Source organism: Myodes glareolus, chromosome 3 (assembly GCF_982192425.1).
Source record: "Myodes glareolus chromosome 3, mMyoGla1.1, whole genome shotgun sequence".
In the NCBI taxonomy this organism is placed as follows: domain Eukaryota; kingdom Metazoa; phylum Chordata; class Mammalia; order Rodentia; family Cricetidae; genus Myodes; species Myodes glareolus.
This window is the reverse complement of record NC_142028.1, coordinates 32,943,186-32,955,293: the sequence shown is the minus strand read 5'-3', so window position 1 is coordinate 32,955,293 and position 12,108 is coordinate 32,943,186. Positions and strand designations below refer to the sequence as shown.

At 53.0% G+C, this 12,108-nt stretch overlaps 1 protein-coding gene across 1 annotated transcript in view; it reads right to left on the bottom strand.

Annotated features, from left to right (window-relative positions):
- Ret (ret proto-oncogene) overlaps window positions 1-11,766 on the bottom strand; it is a 42,999-nt gene extending 31,233 nt beyond the window's left edge. The window contains exon 1 of the mRNA XM_085686953.2: window positions 11,503-11,766. Within this exon, the coding sequence (XP_085543079.1) occupies window positions 11,503-11,575 (73 nt within the window). The 5' untranslated portion in view covers window positions 11,576-11,766. The remainder of the gene's footprint in view (window positions 1-11,502) is intronic.
- Between the last annotated feature and the right edge of the window lie 342 nt (window positions 11,767-12,108).

Genomic DNA, 12,108 nt, shown 5'->3' with positions numbered 1-12,108 from the left:
GGGGACTTAATAACAATGTATCACAATTCGGCTTCTTAACAACAATAGAGATCCTGTTTTGGTCTCACAAACCTGGGCCCAAACATGTTTATCTCTTCTAAGGTGCTTCTGGGCGTTGTTTTGGTCACAGTTATGGAAACAAACTAACAGAAGGCCAGGAAGAGTCACAGAAGTACTCATCAGAGCGAGTTGTGGACGTTGGCCTTGGCTGCGCCGCGTGCTATACTGATTTTGTGTAGTATGCCCAATTACTTTCCAGATAGTGGTTTCAAACAGTAATAAGAGCTCTGTATAGAAGCCTTGTGCATGCTGCGGGGGTTTGAAATGGTGTGGGTGCTACTGACAACACGTCAAGATTCCTCAAACTATGCAACCCAGGCTCCCCATAGGATCCAGCAACTCCATCTCAGAGCATCACCCCAAATAAATCCCAAAGTGATTTACACATCCATTTTACAGTAGTACTCGTCACAACAGCCAAAGGCAGATGCAGCTTTAGTGCCTGTGGATGAGTACCCAGAATGTGGAATGAACAGCCACACGACATTCAACCTTAATCTTAAATGAAAGGTATTCTGATACTGTGCTGGTTAGTTCTTTGTCAATTTGAACAAGCTAGAGTCATCAGAGAGGAGGGTATCTCGACTGAGAAAATGCCTCCGTGGGATGAAGGCAAGCCTACAGAGCATTTTCTTAATTAGTGATTGCGGGGGAGGGCCCCGCCTAGTGTGAGTGTTGACATCCCTGGGCTGGTGGTCCTGGGTTCTGATCAAGCTATGGGGGGCAAACCAATAAACAACACCCTCCCACAGCCTCTTCAGCAGAACCTGTCACTGTTAAGAGTTCCTGTCCTGACTTCCTTCCATGATGTGGAAAGGTCAGCCAGAATTAACCCCTTCTTCCCCAACTTGTTTTCCATCACTCTTCTATCATAGCAATAGTTCCCCTAGCAATAGTTCCCCTGACTACGACAAATGCTGTTTGCACAATTCAACCAAGGGGTTGGAGACATGGCCCAGCAGTTAAGAGCCGTTTCTTGTCAGGCATTTAGACATAACGCCAAGGACAAGGAAATAACTATTCAAACCTAAGTGGCTTGTTCCGAATCATTTGGCTGGAGCCAGATGGAGGCCACGGAGGTGGGACTCTCCTAGCAAGCGTGAAGAGAAGACAGTGTCAGGACAAGGGTGGCCTGGCTTGGAGGGTAGAGGACTAAAGACTATGAAAATTCAGGAAAGAGAGCTGAAAGTGGCAGATGCTGACAGGAAGTCTAGTTTCTCAGGGCTAAGAGACCATGACCTCAGAAGCCCTGTCAGAAATGACAGTTCGAATCAGCTTATGGACAATGAATTAAGTCTGGGGTACACAATGTCTGGCAGAACTGGGGCACTGGCTTGGACAAGGACTGTACATTTTGTGCCTTAATTATTTTCCCCTCTGCTCCCAAGGAGATCAAGCCCTTCTTCATAGGGCTGTTGGGAGCAAAATTTAGTTGACGGATGTGAAGTTCTGATGCTTTCTTTCTGCCATTCCCATCATCTCCACCCTCACACCTCTGTCTCCATCATCTCCACCCCCACACCTCTGTCTCCATCATCTCCACCCCCACACCTGTCTCCATCATCTCCACCCCCACACCTCTGTCTCCATCATCTCCAGCCCCACACCTCTATCTCCATCATCCCCAGCCCCACACCTCTATCTCCATCATCCCCACCCCACACCTGTCTCCATCATCTCCACCCTCACACCTCTGTCTCCATCATCTCCACCCCCACACCTCTATCTCCATCATCTCCGCCCCAGACCTCTACCTTCATTATCAGCACCATAACCACCAGCACAATCCTAACTGTCATTTCCATCTTCCCCGTAGTTATTAGCATCCCCTCTCGACTCGTCTTCAGAGTCCACACACATCATCCCTTCAAGTCTGGACCCCCACTAGTACAGAGCATAAGACTCAGTGTGCACTATCTCTGTAGACACCTGTCTCATTAGGCTTCCAGGGCAGGGCGGCTGGTAGCAGCTGGACAGAAGAGACCTGGTACAGGAGTGGGGCTGGGGCTGCTCCCGACTTGGGAGGCTCTGCGTTCCCTGAACACACCCAGGTATGGTCCTCACCTGCCCATCCCCGAACTGGTGCTGCAGGATAGCATCTCTCCATCATGGTAGTTCTTCCCTCAGGGCTCAGCCCTCCGAAGCCTCACACCATCATACAGTTCTCTGCTGCAGGAGGGGAGGGGATCTACTATACCCCTGGGGTTAGGGTCTAATTGGTCATTGGGACAGCCAGACCCCAGAGCTGCCTTCTACACACAGACCCAGCCTTCTTCTCCAAGGAACATGGGTACCAGGCTTTATCCAGTACGCACTGCAGCTACCACCTGCACTTCCATACCCACCCAGACCAGCTGCACTGGCCTCACTGAGATGGAGGAAGCTCCCACCCAAATATGATTTCCCAGCTGCTACCGACTTAATCGTGGGTCTTGCTGGCAGTTTCTTCCGGCTTTTATACAAAGGAAACTGCCAATTAGGTTACAATTAATTTCTTTCCTAGGACAGGCAAGGCCTGGCCACCCAAGTGGTCTATAGATGGTCGTGTGTGGGAGACCAGGCCCCTTTTGCTCCAGGGCTCTCTCTAGTACTTTGTGGCCTTAACTCCGCTGGTGCCACTGGGCCAAGACACTATCAACTTTGACCCTGATGACTCTGGACTGTGCAGCTGTCCCCACATGGCCGGCAGAGCAGCCTGACGCAGAACATGGCCACCCCACATACCTCAAGCTCCTTTTAAACACTCCATCCTAATGCCCCTTGTGTCACCTTCAATGTCCACCGATGACATTTCTATAGTGCTGTTTGCAGCACATCAAAATGCCTAATGGATGTTAGGATTCCCATCTCGCTGAGCAATAAACCAAGACAGAGAACGGCCCCAGGCCATCCAGAGTCATTTAGGACTTAGCCAGACTGGCCCAGGCTCCTCTGTTCAGTGACAGCTGCTCAAATAGTGCTTTTGAGAAATCAGGTCACAGAGATCCAGGCCAGGGGGCCCTCCACTTACATGCCTGCGGTAGCAGGCTGAAAATGCTACCGGGGAGATACATCCACGTCTTCGCCATTCCTCCTCAAAAAGGTGGATGCCCCTGACAGTTTGTTTGGTGTTTATAAACCGGCTCCTAAATATTTCAGTGAGATGGGGTCAGAGCAGGAGCCCCAAAACAAAGTGAGGGTTCAGGGATGTGAGACCAGGTGGATGTTTGCTCAGGGGTGCCATCCCACTGGAGTTTACTACATGGAAGGAGCAACCACAGGTACAGAGCCCAATGTTAGGCTCTCATGAGCCCAACTCTCTGGACGACAGCATATTGTGGAGTCCTACCCTGTAATGGTCAAAGGTCCCAATACCACTGAACGTGTCAGGACGTGAATGCTGCAGCCAGCGCAGAGCCAGTCCTGCTCCTGTGCGGGTACCATGCCTGTGTCATGCCTGCAGTCTACAACTCGTACACCCAAATGTGACAGTCCTGCTATATGGCTCCATGTGCCCATACTGCAGGGATCTGCCCAGGATGAGGTGGGAAGCTGGAAAGTCAGGGGCAATACAGTGCGTCCTGACCAAGGTGCAGCAGCAGGAAGAGACCACTTTGATCTCTGGGGCAGATGCAATGGGCCTCTTCTTGGGAAGGGGAGACAGATAAAGAAGTCCCAAGCATCCACTCTGGAGGATAGTGGGGGGGGGGGGAACCACACAGGAGTGGTTTCTGGTTTCAAACGCACTGGAATCCTGGGGTCCCTTGTATGGCAGGGCAGGCCATTGCTGAAGGCCCATCACTGGTACCTGGACCTTGCCGGTTTTGGTTATAAACCCTGAGCGGGAATGCAGAGGAGACGCCACTGCCTCCGCACAGGCTATGATCTCTGCAACACAGCCCTGGCCGGCAGCATGACATCACAGCAGCAATTACCGTAATCAACTTAGACCAATCTGTCCAGTTATTTTTAGTCTAGATAGAGGCAGAGTGAGAGGGCAGCCCTGGCTTCCCAGGCAGCCAGTTCCCTGGTTGGGTGTGGGGTGGCTCTCTGCTTTCCAGCATCCTCCCCTTACAGGGAGGTTCCAGGGTATCTGTTTCTCCTGCACTAGCTGTAATGCCATCATTTCTGGAACACTTGTGCTCAATGTGGCGCAAAAGTCATGGTTTCCTGAGAAACTCAGACACTCAGTGGACCGCAGAGATTCAAGGTCCATCCAAGGGCATCATTGTCTTCTCAGGAGACGTCTCAGAACCGGCCAAGATGCTACTGGATGAAGTGGCTTCTCAGTCAAGACAAAATGCACTATGTACATGAATCAAACTGTCAGAGAGAAATTAAAGAGACTCTTGTCCAATAACATGCATAACCAGTCAATGAGTGTGCAAACAGCAGCTCGTCTAGTCTTAGGACTAGATCACGCATCTTTAGAGAGTCAAGCCAAAGGCACAATGAAATCCCACTCTGAGCCCACTGGGAAGGCAAACAGCAGCAGGAACTAGCGAAGAGGAGGGACTAACCAACAACAAACAGCAGGGACTGGCAAGTGGCAGAGAGGATGTGGGTAAAGTGTAGCCTTTCCATGCAGTGGCTGAAAAAGACCCTGCCTCGGGAAAGGGCAGCTCAGCGGCTGCTCAAACACCAAACACCAAAGCCTTAAGCAACAAAGCCTTAAGCAACTTCCCTCCTAGGAACTGAGAACAAGTCTTAAAAACAAAGAAGCAGTCCAGAGGACGTTCTGAGAAACACTGTTCGCAAAAGAGAACACACCTCCCTAGGCCAACGAAAGCGTGGCTGGCTATCCAAACAAAAGAAGTTTATTACTCAAACTGAAAGAATGACATATTGACACACGCTACAACGAAGATGAACATACAAACTACCATAAACACTGAACCATTTACATGACATGCCCAGAACAGGCAGATCTGGAGACAGAAGCAGGCATGAAGAAAGGGGCAACTGTTTAATGCATATACGGCATCCTCTGGGGATAATGAGGGTGTGATGGGCCAGAGGGACACCAGGACACTGGGCTGAGTGTCACTGCACTAGCATCTTCAAAAGTTACCCTTACGCTACGTCTGTTTCATTTAAAAGGTTTTTTCAAAGACAAATTTCAGTCAACTGTCACCTCCCTCACCCTCAGCTCCAGGGCCCAGCATAGGCCCCCGCCGCACCATCCAGGAAAATGGGCAGAGGTGCCCACTTGGAGAGGCCACTTAACGGGACCCTGGCTAAGTAGTTTTGTTTCGTTTGCTTGTCAGCTTGGCACAAGATAGAGTCATCTGGGAAGAGAAAAACCCAATTAAGAAAATGCCACCATGGGATTGGCCTGTAGGCGAGTCTGTGAGGGAATTTCCTTGACTAATATGAGAGGGCCCATTGCACGGTGGCCAGTGCCATCTCTGGAGACGGTCCTGGCTTGTATATAGAAAAGGTAAGCTGAGCCGTGGAAAAACAAGGCAGTGAGCAGCATCCTTCCATGGTCTGTGCCCCAGTGCCTGCCCTGACGTCCCTTCGTGATGGGCTGTAAGCTGCGAGACAAAAATTAACCCCTTGCTTACCACACTGTTTTTCGTCATGGTGGTGACCACAACAACAGAAAGGGTCCGAAGTCTGGAGCCCCCAGAATGTGTACACCACAGCCTGGGTTCGGCCCACTTCTCTCTAACTCTCAGGCTACCCTGCACTGAGATGGGCCCTGTGCTGCGATTCTGACATTTCTGACATTCACAACACTGGCCAAGCAACACAAGCTCTGTCAGCCTCTGGTTCTTCCTGTGCCTATGTCCCAGGGCAAGACTCTGGGGTGCAGCTTCTCTTGGGAGAGGGCATTCCTGGATGTGGAGGGCATGCCAGCTGTCACACAAGTAGGGCACCCATGTTAAGTCACGGAGACGAAGCTGGGAGTCTGTTACCCAGAACTGCAGGTATAGGCTGGGGTGGCAAGGGAAGCAAACATATGAAATGTTGCTCAGTCCAGACTTTTGAGGGCTCTTCAGATGTGGACCTGCTGGATCAACCTGCAAGGGCGACCTCCAACTGACTACCTGTGCTGAGTCACAAGCCAGGCAGCGCACTCACGGGGGCAAAGCACATCCCAAGGTGCTAAAGCACATTAAGGCCGTCCTGCCTGGGAGGAGAGTGGTTCCCAGCATCATTTGCTGCTTGGATCTCTGGTGGGCAGAAACGGATTCCTGACTCCACAATGCAGTAGATGCCCCAGGTAAGGGTCGAGGGCCATAAAGGAAGACTGGAGAAGTCAAAGCCCCCGAGTCACCCTGAATCTGGCCCCATCTTTCCTGTCACACTGGCAAAAACGTCCAAGAAATTCAGTGAATCTCTCCGCACTCACCGTGTCCACCATAACTCTACTCTCACCCCCATTCAGGTCCTGGCACTCACAGCATTCTCTGGTTTCTTAAGTTTCAAGATAATTAAAAATTGCCCACTCCTTTTTCCCCCTGGAATTCAAATATGAAAATGTCAAGGACCATGTGAGGAAGTGGAATCAATTTCAATGAACACTGACCAGCTTCCCTCATCTCCTGCTCTGGGATCACACTGCCCCTCGGACAGCTCCGAAGAATTCAGACACCAGCACCCCAGGTCACAGAGGAGGGAAGACCTGGGACCACCACGAGGAGCATCTGATACTCCTGGGTTTTGCAGAAGGGCTCCATCTGCTACGATCAGGCCACAGGCACCTCTTGCTGCAGAGATGAGGCCACGCTGTCCACTCACCAGGCAGGTGCACACCTGTCCAGGTACAGTTAACCTGCAGTAGCATCTGGGCTGCTCTGCTGAGTGGGGCTGCCTGTGAGGCAAAAGCAAACAGAAGTGTTTGCTTGTGGCTGGCCACCTGCTCTCCTCAGAGTCCAGAGAGCCCAGGTGGTGCCTCAAAAGCAGCCCTTCAGGTCTCACCAGCAACCCTTCTAAGGGGCACCAGCGTGCCTGGGAAGGAGCTGACAGAGAACAGCAGCACTCACCCAATAGTCAGGAGCTATCTCGACAGATTCCCAGTCTCAGCCTGGGGGTGGGAATGGTCCCTGAAGCCCCCTACAATATATCACAGGGTTATGAGGCTTGCTCAGGGCCTCTCCACGGAGGCAGAAAACAGGGAAGTGGCAGGGAAGTGGGTGATAAGGGAAGGAACAGCTGAGGAAACAAAGAGGGAGGAAGCAGGCACACTCCACAAGAGCTCTTTGGGGTCCTGGAACCTCTGTCAGGAAAGGATCTCTGTCCTCTGGGAAGAACTGGAGCCCCAGTGCAGGTGGCACAGCCCCAGCCTCTCCCAAATCACAGGTCACAAAGCCCTGGCTGCTGTTATGAATGGGGACAGCTGTACCAACTCCACAGCTTCCTAGGGTGAAACACCTCATACCACAGCACAGAGGACAGCCCGCACACAGTAGAGACACAGGGGGTGACCCCACTACCATCACCTCCTCCGTGGTCCACGTTCAATGCTGCTCCCTGTTGGGGCTGCCCACCATCCTTGTTACCTTGTCTTGCTGCCAACTGCTCAGCCCTATCTGAGCTCTCTCTGTCTATCTCTGTCTGTCTGTCTGTCTGTCTGTCTGTCTCTCTCTCTCTCTCTCTCTCTCTCTCTCTCTCTCTCTCTTCCACAAACTACTAGGTGTGGTTTTTGCTGATAGCTCCTCCTTTCAAAACAACACTCTTTTTTGATTAGTACCATCAAGGCATTCACACAGAAAAATAACAGGGAAGGAGGAAAAAGAGGAAGGCAGAGTATTGATGGAAGAAGATTGAGGTAAGAGGTCAGCAGCAGGCATGCCCCCCCACACACACAACACACTCCTCCACTGTGCAATCACCGCCACGCTTTTACTGAGTGAGTGGAGGCTGGACTCCCAGCCAACCCCGCCCTAGTTTCCTGGGCATGCAGTGTGTGTTCCTCTGTCAGTCTTTCCTAGCGCCCCAGGGACGTGGATTCCACCTGGATGATGGCACACAGTTACACCCCTCCCCTAGCACAGCACCAGGTGCCTCAGCAGACAGTGCGCAGAGGACAATCCTTCAGTGACTTGTCACCACCAGCCCTCGGGCTACACACAAACATGTCTTCTAGCCATGCCTGGAGCACACAGGCTCCCTTTCCAGGACAGCTCAGAGAGAGCCAGGCCTAGTGTTCATTCCTAGCCCACGGGACTCCCACTGTCAGTAAGAGCAGCAAGCATCTCACTTAGAACTCCGCTCAGACCCAGAGGGGTTCGAGCCTCATGTCTGTGGGTGGTGCTCTATGTCACATGTCACCCCTAGATCCGGTTTAGTCTTTCTCTAGAGCACCTGCTGTCAAACATGAGTGACTTGCTATGATGTGACAGGCAGGGACACTTCCATCTCCTAGGCTCCGCTCCATCTCTTTATTCCTAGAACCAAGCTCTCTTGGCCCAGATAGGACTTGCTAAAAACAAGAGACCAGAAACTGGAGAGTCCTTAGCTTTCCATAGGTTCCAGAGTCTACAGATTGGGAGAACCTCAGTTTGTTCACCTGTCAAATGGGGGAAAAGATGACAACCCTCACAGGATTGTCTACAGGATGACCGGGGTAGTTATTGCTGGTTAGCAGGAAATGGTAGCAACAGAGTCCTCTGTCAGGCTGCAGAAATGATCCCGAGGGAGGTAGCAGCTTCCAGCTTCCCTTTGCCCTTCCTATCCCAGGCTCCATTTCAACAGATACCATAATTTTTAATTAGTTTTCCCCACCCCTCGCTAAAAGGCCATTAGCACCCCATTAGGTGAATGCATCCCATTTTCTTCACACCACCAAGGAAACAAGTGATTTACTTAGCCCATTCCTAGAGCAATTCTACAAAATAAAGGCAACTTAGTGCATGGGCTCAGTAACTTCCCCACTTGCTGTTTGCTCTCAGGCCCCACCCTCAGGAGCTTTCTGGCTGGCCCAGCAGGGAGAATGAACACTGGGGCTCAGCAGCTAGAGGGAAGAGCCAAGGGCAGACCCAGGTGAGCCTGGATCTGGGAGGATCAGGACAAACCTCCAGGATCCCCTGGGCTCACTAGGGGAAGGGAGGAAAAAGGAAACAGAGTGGTCAATCTGCGTGTGCCTGGCGCCAGCGGCTTAATCACAAGGCTGTTGGTGTATACAGATACGGGCCCCTCACACTTACAGAAGGGCTGTCTAGAAAGGGACCCTCCCAGTACATGGTGCCAGATCCTTTGCTTCTTACAGCTAGAGATGTTAAGCAAGATGCCATGCCAGGAAGATGACAAGTAGCTGGGGCATGGGGTGGGATGGGGGGGCGGGAACCAAGGCGCTGTGGAATATGTATGGGAGCCGAGAATCTGTAATCTAGAATCCTCATCCATACAGTCAAGTTGTATATGTACTGAGCAGTGGAAAAAAATCCAGAAAATTCTAACAACTTAGTGAAGGAGGTTGCCATCTCTAGTTCTAGGACACCGGGCCCGACAGTAATGAGAAGATGGGGGGAGGGGGTTACGGTACTGTGGGAAGGAAGCCATGCCATGCTGTGGGAGTATATGTGTGCCCACCGGTCTCTTGAGCATGAGTTCATGAGAGAGGGTGGGAGCATGTCTTTATGATGACCTGAAATGAGGGATAAGCGTGGGTTGAGCAAGGCTCCCTCTCCTCTACAGACCCACTCCAAACCCTGGCATACAGGTCCAGCAACTACGACACCGTGACCACCAGGGGGCGCAGGAGGCCAAGCAGCTCCCTGTAACACGCTGAGAAACCGCACCCGAGCTCTCTGGTGGCAGTCTGGAGCAGATCATCGGTGTCACAACCGCTGCTCCAGAGCCGAGGCTACAGGGCTTCTCCAAAATCCCAATTATTTCTTTCTGGGTATGAGGCCGCTGCATCCCTCTCGGGACCACTATCATGGTTTCTTGGCCATCCAGAAACGGATGGGTATAACACAGTGGCTCACAGTCCCTGTATTCTGTACAATATCTGGGGGTATCTAATTCTATTGACCAGGGGTCTCACAGAAAGCTTCCTATATTCCCACCAAATGCCCAGGCCAGACCCTTGAGTTGGGCCGCTGCAACCACTGGAGACCTTGCTAAACACAGGGCTCGAAGGGTTTCGGAAGCTGCCTGGCACGTCTTCCTAGTTCACTCCTGAATATACACCTGAAACTATAAAGTTGAAATCCAAAGACGTAGAGAAGCTCCAGAGTGTTAACCTGTTTGTCACGCAGCCTCCTGCCTACATGCCCTCTGCAGCACTGCCACCCAGCACCCTAAGACCTAGGAACATATTCTCCAATATCCCTCCCCCCCACCAAGGGTTCGTAAAATAGTTATCCCATCCCCATCTCGGCATCTGTCTCTACGGTGCTTGGTGCTTGGAAGACCACAAATGCAGCCCTGAGCTAGTCTGTGAATCCAGTCTCTGAAGGACATGGGGCTAGAGGCAAGGTGGTCAAGGCCTTTTCTGTTTTCAAAGGCTCCAAACAGAGAAAGAGAAAAAAGCCCTTTGTAAGGAAGGAGATGAGGGTGGCATGGGCTCTGTTCTGATATCAGAGAGAAACTTGGTACATATGCATTTTCCAGAGGGGAGGGGACCAAGTTAGGGTAGGTTGGAAGGACACTAACAGGTGTAGCCACGGAGGATTAACATCCTGCATCTTTAAGGGTTTGTTTGGCCAGGGTATAGGAATGAGAACAGTGACCAGCCTTTAAAGCCACACCTAATAAAGAACTCCTATGTGTGTATGATGCTGAGCACATCGTCACACTCGACTCCCGAGTGACCGGGCCCAAAGCGCTGGGTAAATGTCAGCCCTGGATTCTACCACACCTCCAAAAGCCACACTTTCGGATGCTCCAACTGAATACGAGGCAGGGCTCAGACCTTGATATACTCGAGGGAGAAGATACGACAGAAATCACAGGCTTTTCGGTTTTTAAAGACCAGAGCGGCAAAAACACACAAGGGGAAAAAAAATACCCTTTACCAAAGAGCCTCAGCACCCTTTAGCCAGAAGAGAAAAGCTACAGAAAGTGCGGGAGTGAAATGTGTAAGGAAGACCTGGAAGCGGCAGCCTTCAAGCGCTGGCGCAAGTCGCGGGCTTCCCAGGGCTGCCTAACCCCGTCCGCTCGCAGCTGCTTCCCAACCGCGACAAGATCTGTCCACTTCCCCCGGGCACGCGGCCGCAGCTGGAGGCGCGAGCAGCCTAGGGTGCGCAGCTGCGGCTTTGGCGGAGCACCCACCACGCCGTCCGGCAGGCGACCCGCACCGACCGGAGCCCCGCCCAGCCGGCGGCCCGAGCGCTCCGGGTGCAGCCGCTAGCCGCAGAGACCCGGTTCCCAGGCCCGGAGGCCACCGGGCGCGCAGCCGGCCTATGCCAGCCAATGTCAGCGCGCTTGTGCGCGCGTCAGCTCCCCGGTTCGGCGCGCAGCACTAACTTCGCCCCGGTCGCTACCGTCCCAGCCGCCCGTAGGACTCACCTTCGCCCAGCAGCGGCAGCAGCAAAAACAGCTTCAGCCCCAGCCTTGGGGCGCCGGACGTCGCTTTCGCCATCGCCCGTGCGCGCGAGGGCCGCGGTTGAAGAGCGGGCGGGTCTCGGCGGTGGGGTGCGGCGCTCAGCCGGGCCTCCCCATGCCAGCCCGGGCGCAGCGGGCACTGCGGGCGCGTTGCGTCCGGGCTCGACTCCCAGGTGCGGACTCGGAGTCTCTCTCCGCTGCTGTGTGCACTGCTCCAGTTGCGGACCTGCGCTGGCTGCGCCCCGGGAGCGGACTGGGGCAGGGCAGGGCGCAGAGGGAGGGGCCGCGGCAGGGGCGGGACCAGGGGGTGCGGGTGTGTGTGTAGGGGCGGGGCTCCAGGTACTACGTGAGGCAAGGTGGGGCGGCACCCGACTGTTGCGGGAACTGCAATTTCCTTTCTTACTGAGGGCAGGTTGGAGCTGGGTGCGTTTAGGTTGACGTGCGGGTGCTGGTCCACTATAGGCAGTCTGAATTCATGATTATCTGCCTGCACAGCCACTTTCTCACCCTGTGCGTCTGCTGGCTGTTGCGTTTGTCCTTTCCCGCCTCCCAGAAAGAGTAACACAGAAG